General features: G+C 35.8%; 1 protein-coding gene across 1 annotated transcript in view; it reads right to left on the minus strand.

Annotated features, from left to right (window-relative positions):
- kif1ca (kinesin family member 1C, a) overlaps positions 1 to 25000 on the minus strand; it is a 62577-nt gene that overhangs the window by 20027 nt on the left and 17550 nt on the right. The window contains exons 2-5 of the mRNA XM_081367282.1: positions 19885 to 20018; positions 5892 to 5968; positions 4234 to 4413; positions 1885 to 1950 (exon numbers count right to left, since the gene is read on the minus strand). Of these exons, the coding sequence (XP_081223408.1) occupies positions 1885 to 1950; positions 4234 to 4413; positions 5892 to 5968; positions 19885 to 19990 (429 nt within the window). The 5' untranslated portion in view covers positions 19991 to 20018. The remainder of the gene's footprint in view (positions 1 to 1884; positions 1951 to 4233; positions 4414 to 5891; positions 5969 to 19884; positions 20019 to 25000) is intronic.

Raw genomic sequence — 25000 nt, forward strand, 5'->3', positions numbered from 1 at the left:
CAGCTAAAGCCACATGTCTAAACATTTTATGTTTAAAATCTGAAGATAATAAGCCCAAAACTCTGTATTTAGTTAAATGTTTTTCAAGACCATGTCATGTGACTAACAGTTAGGGCTAGCTAGCATGTTAGCTTAGCACACCATCAATACACGACAATATATGAGATTAAAACCATATTTATGCTCAAAACGTACTTTATAACTCAAGCCGAATGTTTTAAATAATCTTCTGTGATCTAATTTAGCTTCAGATAAAAAAAACAGACAGAAAATATATTATTTGATAGTATTATGCACAATGATGAAGTCTATATAGATTAGCATTACATTATAAATATAATCTATTATTATAAAAATACCTGGCATGGCTTGAAGAACACAGGCAAATCAGATATCATTGCAATCATGTTTATTGTCTTCAAAACATCTTTTATCTGCATGATTACAGCCGATCTCTGTTAGCTGTGTGTGTGTTCGAGGCTTCCTGGAATGTCACATGATCATGGCTCTTCTTCATGTCCCATATATGGACTATATTACTGTGCATATAGCGCCCTCAGGCTATTGGTATGAATTGAAAACACTGTGAATTAGAATACCAAACGCTCATAAAGATTACATTGACGCATTTGGGTATAAATTCAATAAATATTATTCCTGTCTATAGAAATATGATGTGAATCTAAAAGAATCTATCAATATTTCTCCAAATCTGCACATTTTTGAGCTAAAGCCCTGAGGGACGTTGTTTTGTGTATCGCTGTCATGACGACAGCACGGGAGTTTTTTATGAATGGGAGCGGCTGACGCGCATAATTCATATTAAAGGTATCGACTCATTTTTTCATTTCATAACTCCTGACACAAATTAAGACATAACTGTCACTATGAGTTTCTCAGAATACAATAGTGGTCAAATACTGAAACTTGAGTCTTATATCTTTTTAATGATGTATAGTTTGTCAAGTCATAACATTAAATCTGATAGTAATTTTGAATTAAATAAATAAAAAACGCTTCAGTGCGCCGACGCACTGGTGAAGCTTAACAGGTTAATCTGAAGGCATGTGCTTCATGAGTCAAGGCATCAATGGATGTCCAGAACAATTATCCGTTTTAAAGTGCCCCTATTATGCTATTTTAAAGGTTCCTCATTTTATTATTGCAGAAGTCTCCTACAATGCGTTTACATGCATCCAAGGTAAAAAAAAAACACTTTTTTTTCATAATATACATCGCAGGATCTCCTCTTTTCTCAAAGTGTCTGAAGCGGTTCAATGTAGGATTCGGTCTCATGAAACTGCATGAAACTCGAGAACCTGCTCTGCTCTGATTGGTCGACCGCTTACCGTACGTGTCAGAAACCAAACGACCATTACCATATCTGAATTTCCGCTCCAAATCTTCCTCACTCTTAATACACCGTGAAACAAACAGTAATGACGGCGTCGGTTTTACAGAATCAATTCCAGCGTGAGTCTCATCCTTTAGAAGTTTGCTTTGGCAGCAGAAAACAGCGTCTTCTCAACATGTCGACACACGAACCAAACTCTTCCAGTCTCAGCTACAACTACAGTGTTTGAGGGTCAAAGTAGACACTGTTCGCTTGCAGCCAATGAAAAGCATAGGCTGGCATTATGCTAATGTGTTACAAACCTACTTATGTTCATGCAGGAAGTAAGACTGGAATTACTGACGACTCGTTTCAGGCCGTTCAGAATCAAGTCTCTTTTATTTGTCGTGCACTTTCATCTTTAAAACTTTGCAGACTGTTTACATTCACATACAGCTATTTTACACACTGCATGAAATGTATTATTCGAAAAAGCATAATAGGGCACTTTAACACTGCAGCACACAGGGTTTAGACACACACAAACATACCTCTACAGAGAAGGACAGGTCAGGGTCAGTGTTATCTGCTGTCTGTCTGAACAAATCCTCACACATCTATGGGGAAAAATGCACAATGAGAGAGATGTGATCACTAAAAGTGCTCAATTCAAAACAAGTACAGAATAAATTATTAATTCTTTTAGCGTGTGAGAACCACTCGCTACTATAAATGATAAATGGACCCAACTGTTTTTGTTCATTACAAATTGCAAGCATGCTTGAGCTTCTGTTTACCAAATTTAAGTGCTCTATGTACTGATCAATGTTTACATGTGATTATTACACGGCTCTGTGGAATACTTGATTCTGATTGGTCAATAGTGCCATCCAGCGGTAAGTTATTCCCAGATAACAATCGCTGAAAACAGAAACACAGGCTCATCCGGGTCACTGAAGTCAGCAGCGCTATACGCCTGCTAAGAACGGTTTTTCTTTGTGTTTGGTGAGCTAATAAAATATTAAATCTCAGTCGAATCAATATTTTGTGTACAGTTATTTAATTATGCCATCCAGTATCGTGGACTCGCTCTCTAGTTTCATACAAACGCAGCTGCCACCATTTTGTGACTATTGTTTTGTACACTGTTGGATTATGAGATACAAACAGGTACGATTTAAAAACAGTTTAATCTGAAATCAATATATCTTATCCCCATAATTATTTATGTGGCGACATGCTGTGTAATAAGTGATATGAATGACTGTATACCGTATCTCTTAAATGTCCGTTTAGTTTGAACTTGCCGCGCTGCGATTGCTCTCTCCGCGGAAGCTTTGCGTTTAAAGACCTAATAAAATATTTAAACTCAGATCAATATTTCATGTCTAATTATTTACTTATGTGGCAAGTCACTGTGTAATAAGCTGATCAAGATCATCATCATCCTGGATGTACATTATATCTTACATGAAAGCCTAACTTAAATGTGTTCATCATATAGTGATCATGTCTTTTCAGAAGACTTGGATTAAACATCTCGATTTACATGAATTTCTTTTGCAATAGGTTTATGAAGCATTAGATTTGTGGGTGAATTGACTTTAAAATGAAAGGACAATAATTTCTCAGATTTCATTAAAAATATCTTCATTTGTGTTCGTAAAATGAACGGAAGTTTAACGGGTTCGGAATGACATTAGGGTGAGCAATTAATGACAGAATTTTCCTTTTTGGGTGAACTAACACTTTACGTGATGATCATATAATCAATCACACTGCCACACAAGCCTTAAAGGTGAAGTGTGTAGTTTCTGCCACAGTACCGAAATTACACAAATAAAGCCACGCCTCCCTCAACTCAAACGTCACAGATACAGCTTTTACAGGCGCTTGTGAAGGCATGTCTCAACAGGCAAAAATAGGCTAACAAAAGGTACAACATATTAGGAATACTTTTGGCTGTGTTGCTATTTGTCATGAGTAAGCAACTGAGTAGTGTATTGCGAAACGAATCAAATGACTGAAAAACATTGTAGTCTATAGATAAGTAAAGCTATATTCTCAAAATAATATATTATATAATATATAGGTAAGATTTGAAAAATGTCAACTCAAATCAATATTTCATGTGCAAATAAAGTGCATAAAGTGGTCTTGACGTGCATTTTTTGTTGCACAACCACATATTTGCAAAGTAATAATTTTCTAATCTCATACTGACCTTCTGTCAGAAAAGTTTGGTTTTGGTGCAACGTTTGCTTTATGATGCTCACTGTCACTGGCTTATGTTGTTTTGGCTAATTAGACATAAAAAAGACATTTCTCATGAGCCGTTCATTCCGTTATATACAAAAACAAGTAATAAAAACTCAGTGAGTGTTTTAGCGCAATTTTCTCACGTCATGGGATCACAACACTAAGAGATAGTAAATCTTTTCCTGGATTTTTTTTGTGCGTTCCCGAGATTAGACCTTCCTTAACATAATGCCGAAAACCCGAAGTCTCTAGGTGGTCTGGTTGAGGAGTAGATAGAAGTGCAAGATTGGTGCGCACAGACGCACAGAACAGAAATCATGAGTTAACAAGCGCAATTTTGTCCGGTGGAAAATTGCGGTAAAAATTAATTAGCACAAAAAAAGAATCTGCACTTTTAACACCGATCAATCGACTAGTCATTCAGACCACCCACCTACTAGTAGTTTGAGAATATAGCTTTACTTATCTATAGACTACAATGTTTTTCAGTCATTTGGTTCATTTTGCAATACATGGCTATACATTAAACAATAAAACATATCCTGACTGGCTGAGATTCCATCGCTTTGTGCATTTCACTTGTGGATAGTAAAATGACTTGTTGCAGGAAGCTTTCATTCATGCTTTCTTCATACAAACACCTGTGGTATGATGCCTTGCTGCCCAGGATCTTGTTTTCCCATCATTGTGTATGACTTCCCTGCTCCAGTCTGTCCATAAGCAAAGATACACACGTTATAGCCCTCGAAAGCATGAAGCAGCATCTCCTCGCCAATGTCCTGATACACCTTCTTCTGAGATGCAAAGGATGGGTCTTCTTCCTGCAACACAGCAAAAAAGGACAAAGTCAGAAGGAGTTTTCTGTGATCAGATGAATGTCAGAGGAAGATGAGAGTGTTTAATAAAGGCCCAATTCACATACTTTTCAACTAACTAAAAGTGCATACATCCGTGTTTTTTTGTAATCGATATCTTGAGTATGCAGAGCATTCACTGATAAAATGTACATGCATACAATGCAAGTACATACTTTTAAATATGCAGTAATACAGTATTGGTTCATACTAATAAATCATAAAATTGCGTCTTGAATTGATGGACACTTTATTGCGTAGTGTTTGCGATTGCATGCAAGATGTGGCATGGCTTTCAATCAAGTTTTTGAGGAAACTTTAAAGGGGATCTATTATGCACTTATTCAAAGTCTTGATTTTGTTTTGGGGTCTACTAGAACAGGTTCTTACTTAAATGTTAAAAACAAAAAAACATAATTTTTAAACATTATTTACATTGTGCAGCTCCTCTATTCCCAGTCTGTCAGTAATGCTGTTTAGTTCCAGTCTCTATAAAGCCCGTTCTTCTGAAAAGCAGAATGTGCTTTGATTGGTCGTCTGGACCAGTTGTGATTGGTCAACCACTTCAACCGTGTTTGAGAAAAGTCCCACCCATTACCATAACTGTGAGTTTCTCTCAACCGCCCCTTTATTTTGCATATGCCTTGGGCGAGAATTATTTAAAAAAGGAATATTGTGATGTGTTTGTTCCCAGAAGAAAACTCAAGACTACAATGGAGGCGTTTCAGGAAGTTCAGAAACAGTGACACTGATATAGAGAATATCTCCCTTTAGATTAGAGGGACTGTGTAACTTTTCAGACCTTCTTCAAGCACAAACAACAACATTACACACTAAAGAAATCTGAATATGTAAAAAAGCCTAATAGGACCCATTTAAGACATCACAGACATTAACACATAACTTTCTGTTACAGTGTACCTTTGTGTAAAGATTACTATACATTTATATTTATATATAATTATATATACACACATACAGTACCAGTCAAAAGTTTGGAAACATTACTATTTTTAATGTTTTTGAAAGAAGTCTCTTATGCTCATCAAGCCTGCAGTAAAAAAAAAAAAAAAAAAAAAAAAAGTAATATTATGAAATATTATTACAATTTAAAATAATGGTTCTCTTTATTAATATATTTTAAAATGTAATTTATTTTTGTGATGGATGCAAAGCTGAATTTTCATCAGCAAGTACCCCAGTCTTTGGTGTCTTATGTTTTTTTTTTGTTTTTTTGTTTTTTTAACTGCAGGCTTGATGAGCATAAGAGACTTCTTTCAAAAACATTAAAAATAGTAATGTTTCCAAACTTTTGACTGGTACTGTATACATATACATTCATACATACATACATACACATACATACACACATACATACACACACACATATACATTTATTATTATTGACAGATTCATACAATTTAAAAAAAAAGGTTCCAACTTACTGAGCTGTGTGACCAGTATGAATAATCAAACGTGAAGTTCTTGGGTGAATCCTTGGGTTGTTTGGGATTAGTAATACCTGTAAACATACACATAATTCAGCAGACTAATTTCGCAAATAATACTGGCAAAAAAAAAAAAATGTTTAGGTAAAAAGTAAATTATAATTTAGACAAAAACTCCAGTCTAATAATTATGACATGGCCAGAACTTAAAAAGCTGACTTTGTTTTTCTTTGAAATAATTGGATGGGAGACACACAACAAATAATGTTTGGTGTAGATAATAACCGAGGATCTGGCAACCCTAGCTCGAACTACAGGTGATTCATAGGCTCAAATAGAGCCTGCTTTAACATACATATTTTTTAAACTGTTAATGCACTGCTGTAATGTTAAAGGGGTGGTTGATTGCTATTTCACTTTTTTCATTTTAAATACTGTGTAATGTTGCTGTTGGTGCATGAACAGTATCTGCAAAGTTGCTGTGCTGAAAGTTCAACGCAAGCGGAGATATCGTCTTTTAAAAATCAGGAAGTTTAATGCCTACAAAAACGACTCGAATGGGACTACAACGAGATACTTCCCGGGTTTTATACGTAACTAACCCATACATTTACATCAACCCTCCCTCCGGAACATGTTCTGCTGTCGAAGAGGAGGAGTTATAGTGGAGAGCTGTAGCTGTCAGGTCTTCTGTGTTCAGGCTTCCTACAGACGCTGTAGTTCGTCAACAATGGTTAAAATTTAAGTTTGATTATGTTCCTGACAATTACAATCGTAGTTTAGCGCTCTGTGCTGCGTATTTTACCGAAGACAGCTTCCAGAATCTACACGAGTTCAATGTCGGATTAAACAAGAAACTATTACTCCAACATGAAGCAGTAACTTTAAAACCAGAGGCCACAACCTGCAAGTAAGATTTAATCATTTTAAATGTATTTGCCTGTATAATTTAAGACGTAATGTTTTAGTTTTATCAAAGATGTAAAAAAATGCCAGCGCTGGCTTTAGTATATGACAGATGCGTATAAACATTTTGGACCCGAATTTGTAATATGTACAAATTTTGTAAACGTATTTTCCATGTATACTTTATGACGTAATTTTTTTATTTGATCAAGAACGCAAACCAATGCCAAAGCTGTTTGGTTATAGTAGCTAGTTAGTTCGATGTTATTTTGTGTGTATAAGAAACGTGTACAAACTTCAAAAAATTATCGCAACAGCGAACTTCAGCTGCTGTTATCACATACGAAAACGACAAACTGAGTAAACTACCGGTAAGTTTTGTTAATAGTGGTTGTTCATTCTATCAATAAAACAATATCTTTAAAAAACGGTATTACTCAGTCATGTATTCAGTTATATTAAATGTTTAATCAGGGGGAAAGCGTATCTCAAAAGCTAACTAACAGCAGTAGCATTTTCAAGTAACAGCGTGTGAAAATTCTTTGAGAAAATAATAATAATTAAAAAAAAATATCATTCAGAAACGTTTAGTAAGAGCCGTGTTTGCGGAGGTTCTGCTTGACTCTCTTCATCACCGCTCTCTGGGTCTGATTCTGGCTCAAACTGATGAGGCAATATTGAAACCATTACATTTGACCGGGTTCGGAGCATAGCTATATGATGTCTATGGTTCGGAGCACATGCAACTGTCGCCCGTAAAGGTAATGGGCGTGAAGATTCCGGACGCAGTTTAGCCAATTACAACACACCGGCCGAACTAACCAATCTGAGCCCATTGCCTGTTTCTGAGGGAGTGTTTTCATAGACTCAGGAAGTCAACCGGTCGTTCAAATGACAGAGGAGGAAGCGGCTTACAATAAAGGTGAAATTTATGAAAAATAAGGCGTTTTTTAACAAACGAAACACGAAGACATGTTATATTGCAGCCCATAAACACAATCAAGCAAAGAAAAAAGGCAGTAAACCACCCCTTTAAATTTATGAGCCATTTTCTTCACACAAAGTATTTCTGACATGTTTTCCCACCCCCTTTTGATTGACAGGATATAATCGGCCCTGATCATCGGCTATTTTTAAACAATCCGCCGATAGTAAAAATAATTGCTTTTGGCAGATTGGTATTGGCAGTTACGCGTACATCAGTGAATCCCTATTAAATACTCAGGGATTCCTGAACACATACTAGTTAAATAATTGTTCAGATAACCCACAGACTAGTTCATGTATAAAATTTGAAGCTTTTCAAACCCCTACTCTTCATGCTACCAAGGATAAAGGTGTCATAGCAGTTACTATATTATATAATATAGGCTAATTTAGCATGTCTGGAATGCTGTACTGATTAATCAACATCCAAGAACTGTGTTATATTTGCATTTATTTGTAAGTAGTAGGCTAGTCTGAATGGGAGTATCAAGGAGCATTGGGGGCTTTTCTTAGGACTACTATTACCAAGTCATGTCAACACACAGTCCTGTCCATCCATCATGAGCTTAGAAAGATCCCAGCTCTGCAAACACTGCAGGGACACAGTGCTTCCCCTCCATACACATTTCTTTCAGTAGTTTTAAAATGACCTTTGACACCATATCCCTACTAGGCCCTGAACACAATGAACACTCAGTGAAAACTGAAAATCCCCTCTCTACATAAGCTGCATACAAAACATCTCAAACAGACCTCAAAAGTATGTACACTTAAACTACACTTAAATGCAAGAATGTCACAGATAAAACATCAAATCAACTGGCGTCAATTTAACGGGCACACTTCTATAGTGATGAACAGGAGACTACAGCGTTTCTGCAGGTTTTATGAAGGTAAATTTAAGACTTTCAAAGACCATTTTAAGGCTAATTAAAGAAAATGTAGGGAATGTTAAGGGTTGAATACCTATGCTCCCAACCACTACAATATGGAAATAACCTTTACTGTACTTTCTTATCACATTGCAAACAAGTGATGTTCTTTCCTCAGTATTTTTATTTTGTTTTCCAGTCCAAATGACTGATTCTTCAAACAAGATGCATTAACATAAGAAGCAAAAATGGGATGAGATACGAAGTTATGTTCGGTCAATGGGCTCAGAACAAACAATTCAAGGGAAAATATGTCTTCATACCTAATTAACAGATATTTATTTGTGTTTTTTAATTTAAATGTTTTAATTTCTCAGAAACCAAGACTTCATATCAACATTTTGCATCTCAAGTAAACGTAACTCGATTTACGTTAGTTCACCCAAAAATGAAAATTATGTCATTAATGACTCACCCTAATGTCGTTCCAAGCCCGTAAGACCTCTGTTCATCTTCGGAACACAGTTTAAGATATTTTAGATTTAGTCCGAGAGCTTTCTGTTCCTCCATTGAAAGTCAATGGACGGCATACTGTCCATGTCCAGAAAGGCAGTACAGACATCATCAAAGTAGTCCATGTGACATCAGTGGCTCAATCTTAAGTTTATCAAGCGACGAGAATACTTTTTGTGCGCAAAAAGTAAACAAAAATAACGACTTTATTCCACTATTCATTTCCTTCTCTCTGTGCCTCGAGCTATTTCACGTAATGTTTTTGCGCAGCGCGTCTGTGTTGTACGTCACACGTAGGCTCACTATTGGCCAACGCTGGTCATGTGTGATGTGTGTGACGTACAACACAGACGCGCTACGCAAAAACACTACGTGAACTTCAGAGAGAAGGAAATGAATAGTGGAATAAAGTCGTTATTTTTGTTTACTTTTTGCGCACAAAAAGTATTCTCGTCGCTTGATAAACTTAAGATTGAGCCACTGATGTCACATGGACTACTTTGATGATGTCAGTATTGCCTTTCTGGACATGGACAGTATGCCGTCCATTGACTTTCAATGGAGGAACAGAAAGCTCTCGGACTAAAATCTAAAATATCTTAAACTGTGTTCCGAAGATGAACGGAGGTCTTACGGGCTTGGAACAACATGAGGGTGAGTCATTAATGACATAATTTTCATTTTTGGGTGAACTAACCCTTTAAGGATGTTTATATATTTATATAAGAAAACAAGACAAAAATACTGAGGAAGATATTCATTTTTACAGTGCATTTAATATCATGACTTTAAATTTAAAGATTTTCTACTCCGAATTAAGACCTTTTTGAGGACTTCATTTATTTATTTTTTTAAATGTATATCTAAATACACTTCCCGGTCAAAAATAGAGTTGCAGTTTGGATTTAAATAGGCAAATGCTTAAGAGTCTATGACTGGATCATTATTGCAGCGATTATTATGTTTCTATAGCATGCTTGGCAAAAGTTCTTCTAATCCTAAGTGTGTAGCTTTTCATTTCTTAAACAACCATGTTTGAAGACCCATCATGGACATATTCCAGGATGACAATGTCAAGATTCGTCAGGCTGAAAAAAAATTGTGAAAGAACGGTTGTAAAAAATGTATGGAAATAAATGTTGTAATGTTATTTCCATCAAGAGGCGCATTAGTTTTTGATCAAGATCTTGTATTGATAATGCAAGAGTCCAGCACTCTGTAAAGTCTCCTCCAGCACATCCTACGCACTACGCTAATGTTAAGTCTTTCTGCTTATTTCTGCCAATCTGACTTCTGACCGATAATGCTGCCTGAATCATAATCACACACTGTTCGTTCATTGGCCAGAGGAGAACTGGCCCCCCGACTGTTCTCCCAAGGTTTTTTCTCCATTCTGCCATTGATGGAGTTTTGATTCCTTGCCACGGTCACCCTTTTTGTTGCCATTGGCTTGGCTTGCTTAGTTGGGGACATTAAATTTAATATTCAACAATAATATTGATCTGCCTGCATTGACACCATTATATGAGAACTGAGCTGGACAATGACGTCATGGTTTACCCCAGAGCGGCTAATATATACATTTATATACAGACCCTTTCCAAAAAATTAGAATATCATGGAAAAGTTTATTTCTTTCCATAATTCCATTCAAAACGTTAAGCTTCCATAGATTTTAGATTCAGGGCCCACAACTTAAACGATTTCAAGTATTTAGTTGTTTATTTGTACATAATTTGGGCTTCCAGCTCATAAAACCCACGAAAACAGGATTTCAAAAAATTTAAATATTACATGAAATCACACAGTAATTACACAGTAATCCCATGGTCATTGAACCAGGTTTTGGTTCTTTTGGCAGTGTGGGCCGGTGCAAATCCTGCTGGAAAATGAAGGAAGCATGAAGTGCTCTGGAAATGTCCTGGTAGACAGCTGCGTTGACTCTGGATTTAATAAAGCACAGTGGACCAAAGTCCTCTTTTCTGATGAGAGCAAATGCATCTCATTTGGAAACCAAGGTCCCAGAGTCTGGAGGGAGAATGGAGAGGCACACAATCCAAGATGCTTGAAGTCCAGTGTGAAGTTTCCACAGTCTGTGTTGGTTTTGGGAGCCATGTCATCGGCTGGTGTTGGTCCACTGTGCTGTCCACTCAACGCAGCCGTCTACCAGGACATTTCCAGAGCACTTCAGCAGACAAGCTTTATGGAGATGCTGACTTCATTTTCCAGCAGGATTTGCACCTGCCCACACTGCCAAAAGAACCAAAACCTGGTTCAATGACCATGGTATCACTGTGTAATTACTGTGCGATTTCATGTAATATACTAATTTTTTTAAATCCTGTTCTCGTGGGTTTTATGAGCTGGAAGCCCAAATTATGTACAAATAAACAACTAAATACTTGAAATCGTTTAAGTTGTGGGCCCTGAATCTATAATCTATGGAAGTTTAACGTTTTGAATGGAATTACGGAAATAAATAAACTTTTCCATGATATTAAAATTTTTTGTAAAGGGTCTGTATATATAAAATGAATGAAATTAATAACTATTTTTTAAAACAAAAAAGCCTACCGGCGCGATAGGCTCGTTTTTTTCCGTATGAGTGCAAAAAAATAATAAAATAAAAATATTAATTTTTATCTTATATGCTTGTGTTATACATCAATCTATCCTGTTAAGTGTGTATTGTTTTTGTGTACACTAACAATAAAAACAAAGTGTTGTGCTTTTCGCCAAATAAAGAAAAATAAACACGAAGCGAGTTCTGCCTTCTCTCTGTCCGTGTCGTCCATTCTGAAACGCGTCCGAAAATGAATCATAACTCAGCGAATACTTCTCACACAGGCACGTGAGATATGTCTTTATGAAGCTTGAAATCTCCTCTTTTAAATGAAGTAATTTATATAAAAAACAAATGTTTTCAACTCATGTAATCCGTTTGAAAGCAAGGAGAGGTACCGTTTTTCCTTCTGCCTCATTATCTCTATAATCAGCTGCGGCCGCCCCGCCCCCGGCGCGATTCACATGTAAATCGTTAGATGATCTAGTATGCAGCGCACCCGCCCCCTGATCAATGCCATAAAAAGTTTCTTCATCAGACTTACTGATAGTTCATCGCGTTTTGAGTATGACACGCTTCTCCGGTAATAAAGACTCCCTTCAGATGATTCTGGACGGCGAGGAAGAATGCACCTTTTCCTCAGAGGAAGATTGTAACTCAGACGACGAACGGCAGCATATTGAAGAGCGAAGTAAGTTTTACTTAAAAGTCTTTTGTCTTTTATTTTTCGTGTTCGCATTTATGAGGAAAAAACAATATTACGTGACAGTTCTCCATTATGGACGCGAGCGCTCTAAAAAAATCACTAAAAGACTTTCAAACTTTCACAGAGACCTCAAAACAGAAAGTACAAATCCTTTCTTTAAAACGAATTTCGTTTTGTATCAATTGTATCTTACTTTTAATAATTTTTTCATTAACAAATTTCCTGGATTTAAACTGCAAATTAACATTTATATTTCTTATAATAAAAATGAAAGACCTATGTTACAGACATATGAAAGACAACATTTCGTTGATTAGTTTTGGATAGATTATACATTTTTAATGTAAAATATCTGCCACCTCAAATAAGCTTTTGTTTGCCAATATTTGCTTAGGTTAAATATAATATGTTTTGTCAAAAATAAAGTTATCAAATAATCAATCAAATCCTTAACTTTGAAATATGTATGATAAAATGTATACTTTAGTTTTTACAAAGAAAGATTACACTTGAATTGTTGTTGTAATTGTAACCTTTTTAATAAAAAAATATATTTACAAGGTAGATGTAAACAAACTATTAAAAGGTAAATATAAGCCTTTTCTTTAAATAACTTTTATTGTGTTTTATTATTGACAAATTTGGGGAGCACATAAATATTCCAAAACTGAAAATACAGTATGAGAATTAACTGCACAATTACTAGACATGTTTTCCTTGGATATTATAGGCCAAATTGCAAGCACAATATGAGGAAAAATAAAAAAGAATTGAGATGCTTCCAACTGTTGCTCTTGCATTCTTGTGGCTCAGTGACTCACCTGAATGAATGGCTAATTAAGTATGCGGGCCCCATTGTCTCCTCAGGTGTGAACCACTACATATACATGACCGTTGACGCCCACTCCGCATATGGCCTTTCCAAACAGAAAGTGCTTTGCAAAATTCAAATCAATGTATTGTGTTATGTGAATGATAAGGCAGGGTGATTTTCACTTCATTTTGAAGAAAAAACACTAGGCGATGACATCTTTTAGACAAAAGTCTTATTGGCACATATTTAGAATGTGTTTTATGGCCTTATTTCAGAAACTTTAGTTTTTAGTTTTTTCAATAACCACGCATAAACATTATTCTCTCAAAAATGCAGACATGTACATTCTTGTTGCTCACATTTCATGGTAGCCCTGTTTGTGCTAAATAGTGTGTAATTTTTTTTTGCCATTAATATGTTTATAAGCAACTGAAAAAAGCAAAAATGTCAGGGCATGTCAGAACATCTCAAGGACCCCAAAAACACCTTAGACCCCAGAGGGTTAAAACCAAACAGAGACTTTTTTTGGGGGGGGGGGGGGGGGCAGTGTACACACACAAACTTCATCACAGTCAGTCACAGTAAAAATGCTCCTTTGTACATGTACTTTGCTTTGCCTCTTCCGAACTTTATTGAAGTATAGAAACTTATTCAAGGTTTTTATGTGTGTGGAATTGGCAGCAAGAAGAACTGTCTCTAGCACACAAATGTGCCATTGCTACGTGTAGCTGCGGTTAAAAATTAACTTTAGTTAATTTGAAATGAAGGTAAAAGTGAAACTCCAGTGAGTAGGGTCATATAACATGCTAGAAACATAATAATCACTGCAATAATGATCCAATCACTGACTCTTAAGCATTTGCCTATTTAAATCCAAACAGAGACGTATGTATGTAACATAACATACATTCTACCTGGTTAGCTGTTATTTTGCTTATATTGTTATTTTAGTTAAAGCTGCAGTCCAGAGTTTTTCCTCTTTCGCCATCTCTGTTCGAAATCTGCAATTGCAATTATTCGCGGAATTATCAACTTTACGTGTGTTGTGCCTCGGCACGGCACAGCGCGGATGAATCGAATGTTTTGAGGAGAACGTGTGGCTGTCAGTCACTGCGCCGGTGTGGATACTGGCATTCGCAATCACAGATTCTACTTTTTGGAAGTATGACCAACATAAGTATTTTCACTGGAAAATGTCGTCTGAACAAGTAACATCCACTTTTGTTCTGACCAACTAAGGAAAAAAAAAGCATTGCAGTAAATTGCGCTGATTAAATCTAACGATCGCTTATCATATCACGTCAAACCGTGCAAATTATACTTTGTTCTCAAATTGTTAATGTTAACAACATCAGCATTGCGTGACTATAGTACATTTAATCCCCTTCTGATATTTATCCTTGTTTTCGCACGGCCCGGTTGCAGTCTCTTTTTTTCTCCGAAATCTGAAGTCTTTCGCGTTTTACAACGGGTGAATCTCCAGTTGTCACTGGTGATTGTCGTTTGAACCTTTCTGGATCCACCATCAAAGCCTACTAGCCGAGACTCTTCTTTATGTGGACAGATGTGACAATGACGCAAAGAATTAAAAACTGGAATTAAAAACATTATTACAAGCTTACCGGTTTGAATAGAGCTACGGCAAGCAGATCGTTTTGAACACTGGCTGCTTGTGTACTTGCTCAATTTATTTTGGATAATATAACAGCTTTAAGGACATGACGCAGAAAACAAACCAGAACTAAATCAGTTTTGCCCTCTCTAAAATTCAGTTTGATGTAGTTAATTTTAGTGTAGAAGAGAAACTCCAGTGAGTAGGGTCATATAAAGGAAGCCAAAGGGTGGAGAAGGCCCCAGAATAATAAAACACTGCTGGGTAACAATGGAGCACTGCTGCCTTGAGCTCACACAGCTCAGTGTTTGTGTTGGAGGGGGGTCAAACCAAACAGACTGCCAGCCCGGCAGATTCTTTAGATAGAGAGTGCGAGAAAGAGAGAGAGAGAGAGAGAGAGAGAGAGAGAGAGAGAGAGAGAGAGAGAGAGAGAGAGAGAGAGAGAGAGAGAGTGCGAGAGAGAGAGAGAGAGAGAGAGAGAGAGAGAGAGAGAGAGAGAGAGAGAGAGAGAGAGAGAGAGAGAGAGAGAGAGAGGACTAAGGCAAATGCAGTGGAAGAGAGAGTGATGTGGAAACGCTGTGCACAGGGAGACGGGAATGTGAGGTCTGGCAGCCGGGACTGTGTGTGAACGGCAGGATTTCACAGCGCTTTAGGACTGTGGTTTGGAGGCGTGTTTCCAAACTCTCAGAAATTTCCCCTCTTTCAACATGTGGGTGGAGACAGAAGTATTTTTGGATATTACCATGGAAAAGTTCATGGAGAGTTACTTGTAAAAGTGTGGAGCAAGGTTTTTCAGCAGGTCTCGAAATTAACTTTTTTTTTTTTTACTTGGTTGCACTGGTTCTCTCAACTGCTTTAATGTTAAAAAATTGCTGAAAATACTAAGCTCTTTGAGAGATGAAAACATGATGAAATTAAGATTTGATCATTTAATTTGTGATAAAATATTTTAATAAAAATTACATGATCAAATATTAATTTTATCATGTTCAATAAATAAAAGATTTAGTAAATAAGTATGGAACAACAAATTATTAAATATCTAAAATGGTATAACAATGTCTTAATGATCTATTTAAATGTCTTAAATTTGGGGATGGAAAAACAGGGATAGCTATACAGCTAATGTGATCATTAACTAAAAGGTTATGTTTTCATTAAATAAATATAAAGCACTGCGCGTTTCAAAGTAGAAGCATGCGCTGTTGCACATTCTACAGGCTCGCAGTTTCAGAGCAGTTTACAATCAATGGATACCACGCATTTATGCCAAACGACTGTTTATGATTAGCTGTTGATGAATTATGAATTAATGTTCACTTTATGGTGTTTATATTGTAACATGTTGTAGATTGTTGTAAGAGGGCATTATATTTTTGAAAATTCTCGTTGCGTTTATGCCATATTGTAATTACAGTAATTATGAGATTTCAACTTGTAAAAAGCGCCCAAGTACTCGTAGAGCTCGTACTTGTAAGCTGAGAAGCTCATACTTGTACCACCTGACGGCTGCAGATTCATGAATGCGTTGATAGTGTTGCCACAGAACAAATGTCCCGTGCTGTCATTTCAAAATTTTATCTCCCTCATCTTCTTTTAATGAGCAGCTGGCAATACTAAAGCATTGACATAATAAGAGTCTGTGTAGTTGGTGTATTTCAGGCTTGTTAATAATTAAAAGTCCCACATTATGCATAAATGCATATTTTTTCTCCCTGGTTATTGGTATTTTGGTTACATAAACTGTATTTAAATGTATGGAAATATGATGATCATACAGCAGAATAGTGAAAACAAATTATGTGCAGGGCGAATTGTGTGTGTGCGTTGCAGTTGATGGAGATTTGTGGGATGCACATCTAGGGCACGAAGCTCCCGTTCCACCACATCCCAAAGATGCTCTATTGGGTTGAGATCTGGTGACTGTGGGGGCCATTTTAGTACAGTGGACTCATTGTCATGTTCAAGAAATCAATTTGAAATGATTCGAGCTTTGTGACATGGTGCATTATCCTGCTGGAAGCAGCCATCAGAGGATGGGTACATGGTGGTCATAAAGGGATGGACATGGACAGAAACAATGCTCAGGTAGGCCGTGGCATTTAAACGATGCCCAATTGGCACTAAGGGGCCTAAAGTGTGCCAAGAAAACATCCCCCACACCATTACACCACCACCACCAGCCTGCACAGTGGTAACAAGGCATGATGGATCCATGTTCTCATTCTGTTTACGCCAAATTCTGACTCTACCATCTGAATGTCTCAACAGAAATCGAGACTCATCAGACCAGGCAACATTTTTCCAGTCTTCAACTGTCCAATTTTGGTGAGCTTGTGCAAATTGTAGCCTCTTTTTCCTATTTGTAGTGGAGATGAGTGGTACCCGGTGGGGTCTTCTGCTGTTGTAGCCCATCCGCCTCAAGGTTGTGCGTGTTGTGGCTTCACAAATGCTTTGCTGCATACCTCGGTTGTAACGAGTGGTTATTTCAGTCAAAGTTGCTCTTCTATCAGCTTGAATCAGTCGGCCCATTCTCCTCTGACCTCTAGCATCAACAAGGCATTTTCGCCCACAGGACTGCCGCATACTGGATGTTTTTCCCTTTTCACACCATTCTTTGTAAACCCTAGAAATGGTTGTGCGTGAAAATCCCAGTAACTGAGCAGATTGTGAAATATTTAGACCGGCCCGTCTGGCACCAACAACCATGCCACGCTCAAAATTGCTTAAATCACCTTTCTTTCCCATTCTGACATTCAGTTTAGAGTTCAGGAGATTGTCTTGACCAGGACCACACCGCTAAATGCATTGAAGCAACTGCCATGTGATTGGTTGATTAGATAATTGCATTAATGAGAAATTGAACAGGTGTTCCTAATAATCCTTTAGGTGAGTGTATATATATATATATATATATATATATATATATATATATATATATATAGTAACACACACACATATACACAGTTCGCACACATATATATATGTGTGCGATATACATATGTATATATATACATATATATATATATATTTTGCCCTGATATATAGTTTGACCAGTAAAATTGCTGATATTATTGTTAGAAATATATAGAAAATACATATATATATGTGTGCGATATACATATATATGTATATATATACATATGTACTTTGAGATATATATATTTTGCCCTGATATATAGTTTGACCAGTAAAATTGCTGATATTATTGTTAGAAAACTATTTAGAAACTATTAGAAAACTATTATTATTGGTATAAGCATCTTGATGACAATTTTCTTCCCACAGATACCAAGAGGCTGCTCTCGCTCCTCCTGCCAACATTTACTAAATGTTTGAGTATTTTATGATTGTACAAGAACGCTAGATACAATATTTCTGCTTCAAGCTGTATTTATTATGTAAATATTTACAGACCTGCTTTAAATTGAATTACTGCCAAGAATTACATTCTTAGAATTCTTATTACCTTCCAATTCCACAGGGCTTGACGCTTAGCCTACTTTTTTCCCAAAGAGTACTTATCAATACACTTTAGGTATGCAATTGAAATTTTTTTTTTTTTATATTATGATTTAAAATAACAGTTTTCTATTTGAATATATTTTAAAATGTAATTTATTCCTATGATGCAAAGCTGAATTTTCATCATTACTTGCATTACATCATTACTAGTCTTCAGTGTCACATGATCATTTGTCATTTATTTGAAATATAATCTTTTGTAACATTATAAATGTCTTTCAGTAACTTTTGATCAATTTGGAAGTGGTAGGTAATAAGAATGTATGAATTCTGTGGAAATGTGATGATCATATAGCAAAATTGTGGCAACAAATTATGTGCAGGGCGAATTGTGGGTGGGCAAAATGTTTGAAAACGAATAGGCTGATTCATGTTTACCAATGAGTTACCAAAAAAAGCATAACTTTGACTCAACCACCTCCATGAACCACAGTGGATCAAATGTTTGGAATTTATGCGTTCACATGAAAAGAATGTTGTTGTTGATTTTGAAGACAAAGACAAGGCAGTGTTCAAGTTCTTGCATCGAAGCAAGTCAAGTCAAGTCAAGTCACATTTAGTTATATAGCACTTTTTACAATACAGATTGTTTATCAGAGATAAAAGGAAAATAATGCAAAAAAGTTTGTTTCCAGAAGAAAATGGTGTCACAGTCCAGCTTAAGTAAGTTCAGTGATGTTTCATTTTGTTGTAAAAAAGTTATTAATTAAGTTTGTTTGTATAAAAATAATATCATTATTTTAATCTTTTATTTGAATCACGTTAATCTTTGCGATTAATTTGAGATGTTTAACGCATAAAAATCGCAATTGATGCAGCACCTTCTTTTTCTTTTTCTTTTTTTTTTTGCTGAATTCCTGTTGTGGTTGCTATCGAAAAGGCCGAAAATATGCCGTCCCGTGTTCGGCGATCAGGTTTCATTCTCGCGCAACTTGTTTAGTAACTTCACAAGCGGGTCTTTTCCGCTCCGTGTGTGTGCCGCGCGTTCTGCTCTGTCGTTAACGGCCCGAACGCTCCAATCATGTACCGATCACGCACTGGAAAAGCAAAGTCAGCTCAAATAACGTGAAATTTCTCAGTAGTAGTAATACTACTGTAGCAGTAATTTCTCATATTTTCTGTTTGCTGAGCTGGTAAAGCCATGCTGGGCAACAATGGTAAAATGACCTGCTCTGATCACATGCTCTGGTAATAATAGCTTTGTATGACTATACTTTATTTTGATAATTAGTCAAAAGATAAATCTGTTAATCTGAGTATGTTGCATAGAACTGAATGAAGAATAATATATTGATGTTTAATATTTTAATATAGGGGTATTTTCTGTCCAATTTGTGTGGACATTTTCAATATTATTGTTGACTATTAAATTTAATGTCTGCAACAAGCCAAAAGCCAATGGCAACAATGGTGAAAAAGGCGACAATGTACAAAAGCACAATGTAGACAGAAAAACCCCCCATCAGTGTGTGTGTGTTTGTGCTGCACTCACAGGTGCTCTTGTCCTGCATCTGGATCACACACTTGGCTCCTCGGTTTGTCTCTCGGCTGTTGAAAGGCCGCACGCGCACCGCCACCTTCACCGAGGACGACGCCATGACCACCAGCAGCCAAACTCCTCAGCACCTGCAGGACAAGCGAAACAACCTTCAGAAGTCACAAAATCATTACAATCATATATGAACCACTTATTAAAAGGCTGAGAAATAGCATACTCTATTCTTCATCAGGGTAATCCATTTCTCAGAATGTAAAACTTAAGAACATACTAGAAAGGAATACAGAAATGGTAGTTGATACAATAAACATTTCTGTGTTATTTGACCAAAGGGATTAAGTTTTTCTGGTTATCATGATATTAGACTATGCCGGTTAGATGGCGTTATACAATCTGGTAGCAAAAATCATTTATCTAGCATTTTGGTTTTTTTTTTTACCTAAAGCCTGTTGGGTCATTTTATTGGGTTATACTTAATATTTTTACCCAGGTGCTGGGTAGTTTTTCTGTAACTTAGCCTGCTGGGTAATTTTTACCATCAATACAAATGATGAACCCCCTCACACACCCACTCAGCAAGTGCTGGGTCAACGTAACCCAATGTTGGGTTTTGGGTCTGTGTCAAACCAAAGTTAAAACTGGACACATTTGTCACACAAAGGGCATAACAATGTAAACAGTTTCACATTTATTCCTTGTAAAATGTTGTTCAGTGTGGCAGAACTGTTTTCATTAAAACAAACTATTAAAAATGTTTTTTGTTGAAATAAAGCTGAAATTAAATAAATAAAAATTAGATTAAAAACTTAGACAATTACAGCTTCTAAAAATAGAACTTAGAAAATAGAACTAAATTAAATAAGTATGAATAACTAAAATTACTAAAATTGAAAAAAAAATAATAATAATAATAATAATAAAGCCACACAGAAATATTAAACATAGAAAAACACACACAAAAACAAAAATTACATTGCACTATATGTTGTTCATGCTTATTATATAATCACCTGATTATGATTATTTGATTTGATCTGCCAGTGTGAGTGGAATTTTAAGTTTATAATAATTGTGATTAGGCCTGATCCTGAACGATATTCAAGAAAAATGTGATATGTAATAACTCATTAAATAATGCGATATGCAATATGCGATACGATAATGCTTAAAAAAAGTAAACTTAGTTAAATTATCTTTAAAATATATTCAAAATTATATAACCTACATGCTGTACATGTTTCACATTCTTTTAGTGACGAGAAAACATCCCTTCAGCTTCTGAAAGTGAACATCAGTGTTTTACTGTAGTATAAGAAGTGTTATTTTAACATCAGTGTAAACCTCAAGGGTTCAGGGTTTCAGCCTAAATTAGGGTTATTTAACAACAGAAACTGAATAATCAGATGTAAAAACACTGCTTAGTTTTCACTGTATGAATGAAATATATACTTATTCTTATTTAAGCCACAAAAGTTATTCAGCCAAGAGCAGTGAGTGATTTTCTCTTTGTCTTTTGCTCACAACCCCAGTTATTGCAAGCCGTTGTTGTGATATGCATATACATTTGCAATATTTCGATAATTTTGATATATTGTGCAGCCCTAATTGTGATAAATTACAAGCACTGTATATTTGTCTCATGATCACCACCACTTTAAATGGAAACCATTGTGCATTCACACATTATTTATCCGCACTCCATGTCGTCACTTGTTTCAAACTGGGTCTACAACTACAAGGTGTCTTCAGCATCAGGATGAGAGTCTGGCCGGCAGCCAATGAGCCGTGTTCACTTGTCAGCTCAAGAGAAATCTCTCTCTCTCACACACACACACACACACACACACGATGGGAATGACCTCAGGACATTATTACCACTTTAACTACAACAAAAACATGAAACACCCACTGTTACTATCAAAGATGATAATTACTGCTGTGCAGCATTACAACAGATACAAAAAAACCACATGAAGCCAGCAAACAACAGAGGAAAACAATGCTTATTCTGCCATTTCCAACACACAAAGACCATTCACACACGCTACTGTTATTGTACGATCATATTAGCCCAGTCAACACACTGCGAACAAGTGAAAATGAGGAATTACACTACTTGTCAAATGTTTTGAAAGAAGTTTCTTATGCTCACTAAGGTTGCATTTACTTACTAAAATACAGTAAAAAGAGTAATATTGCGAACATTACATCATTAAAGTCTTCAGTGTCACATGATCCACCAGAAATCATTCTAATAAGCTGATTTGGTGCTCAGGAAACATTTCTTAATATTACTATCAATGTTAAAAACATTTGGTTGTCGGATTTAACCAAGGCAGGAAACGCAACAAACCTCTCCCTTGACCTGAAGAGTCAGTATGAAAATGTGGTCCAATGTTAATATGTGTAGCATAATGGTTTATTATGTTAATATTTTGCCATTTTTACTCAAATTTCTACCTCTAAACTTCATAGATGTAAAACCAGTGCATTACTTATATTGTTTAACATTATTTTATCTAAGAGTGAATTATTTTAAGTAACAAGGCAACCTAATTTCTATTGTTTTAGGCAGAAAATGTTTATTGTTTTATTTTTGTTAATAAACTGAATTCTAAAATGTCAGATGAACCCTCTGGTTTCTTCAGGGTCCAGGATACTCTTAAAGCTGGCAGCATTATCAATTATACATTTATCGATACTGATCAATATGGAGAAAGTATTGTGATTTGTGATCATATTTTTTGCCATTTCGCCCAGCCCTAATTTATTATATAAATGACTTATTCATGCACATTATTATTTTATTTTTTTAATCACGTGACCCTTGTAATCTTTAATCAAAATAACTGCAACAACATCTCTTCTCTTCTCTGATGACGAGGGCGGGACATCCTGTCACTCAAACTAAACACCATCCAATCAATTCCCATTGACAAAATCAAGTCCTGTCCAACATGTTTTCTTGTTCAAGAAGCCGGATATACACAGAATGAGCCAAAACATTATGACCACCTGCCTAATATGCTGTTGGGTCTGCGACCCGCCGAGACATGGACTCTCCAAGATCCCTGAAGGTGTCAGGGATATAGTTATATCTCGGCCAAATATGGTCAATAAATATTCTCAAATATTCTCAATTTCAAAAAATGTGACTGGTTTTGTGGTCCAAGGTCACATATTTGCTTCACCTGTGACTGGCCATAATGTTTTGGCTCATCAGTGTGTGTCATGATAGGGAAAAAAAAATACAGTCATAACTTCTGTTTTGTTCCAATTTTAAATCAATGCACACACACAAAAACAAACAAACAAACAAACAAACAAACAAACAAAAAACGCATTTTTTCTGATCGGCATTTCGGCAAGTCGCTTTGGATAAAAGTATTTTCTAAAAGCATGAATGTAAATGTATGTGTCAAAGCCTTTTCAGGTTATGGAACAATTATTAGATTTCAAAAATGAGACCGAATTACAATATTTAAAATGATAATGTTAATATATTGTGAATCCCTACAACATATCTCTCTTTTTGGGTTAGTGTAACAGCACATGCATGTTACCATTGTAAACACATTCCAGTGTATTTCAGGCATCAGCAGCTTGGTATGAGGGGACAGTATGAGCTAGTCAGCAATGCACCCTGAGGGTGTGTGTGTGTGTGTGTACGCAAGTTTGAATACACAAGGACAAAAGTAGTTGACGCTGTAGTCTAGGTAAAAAATAAGTTTACACAAAATGGGATGAGTGGAGGAAAAAGCTCAAGTACAATTAGTAAATGAATCATGTAGAGGCAGTGATTTCTGGATGGTGAACAAAGACACTCAAAGATCTGCATTACAATCAAGCAACGAGAACAGAGCTACACCCTTTAGCTCAGACAACACACTCTCTGCCACTGTGCCACAGCCCGCATAACACTCATAGTCTACATTACACACACGTCGCTGGCTTATGCAACAGGTGACTGGGTGTCTCTCAGTCGAGCAGCACATCTAAAGTTTCACTCGCCTGACTCACACACTCAAATCAGATTACACACACTGCAGATTGTGCCATACTTCTGTTAGTCTGCTTACATGTAGTACAGGCCAAAAGTTTGGAAACATTGCTATTTTTAATGTTTTTGAAAGAAGTTTCTTCTGCTCATCAAGCCTGCATTTATTTGATCAAAAATACAGAAAAAAAATGTAATATTATGATATATTATTACAATTTAAAATTATTGGTTTTCAATTTATTATACTTTAAATCATCATTTATTTCTGTGATGAAAAGCTGAATTTTCAGGATCATTACTCCAGTCTATCACATGATCCTTTAGAAATCATTCTAATATGATGATTCATTATCAAAGTTGGAAACAGTTCTGCTGATTCATATTTTTCATAACCTGTGATACTTTTTTAGGATACTTTGATGAATAAAAAGTAAACAATTAAAAAAAAAAAAGCAAATGTTTTAAAAATAGAAATCTTTTGTAACAACAATATACACGACTGGTCAGTAATTTGGGGTCAGTCATTTTTTTTCTTTCTTTTTTGAAATAAATCAATACTTTTATTCAGCAAGGTTGTGTTAAATTGATAAAAAGTGATAGTAAAGAAGATTTATATTATTAGAAAATATTTTTTTATTTTGAATAAATGCAGTTCTTTTTAACCTTTTATTCATCAAATATATTAGGCAGCAGAACTGTTTCCAACACTCATAATGAATCAGAAATTAGAATGATTTCTAAAAGGATCATGTGATAGACTGGATGTCACATGTGACACTGAAGACTGGAGTAATGATGCTGAAAATTAAGTAAACTCTACTTAACTAAGTTAAGTGAAAGTAACAAACAAAATAAATAATTTTAACTTGGCTAGTAAAAGGTTGAGCAATATCTATTTAGTTGAAGTTTCCTTTGCAATACATTTCACTCAAACAATATAACATTGAATTAAACCACACTTTTAAAGTATATGCTTTACTAAGAAACATCCAAGTAATAAATACAATAGATATTGTGTGAGACACCATGTCTACATATCAAAAGTTATGTGTAATGTGAACGCAGAGACCTCAATACTTGGTACACAAACACAATGACGGGAACATTTGA

This window comes from Scardinius erythrophthalmus, assembly GCF_964197995.2.
Source record: "Scardinius erythrophthalmus genome assembly, chromosome: 5".
NCBI classification, from domain to species: domain Eukaryota; kingdom Metazoa; phylum Chordata; class Actinopteri; order Cypriniformes; family Leuciscidae; genus Scardinius; species Scardinius erythrophthalmus.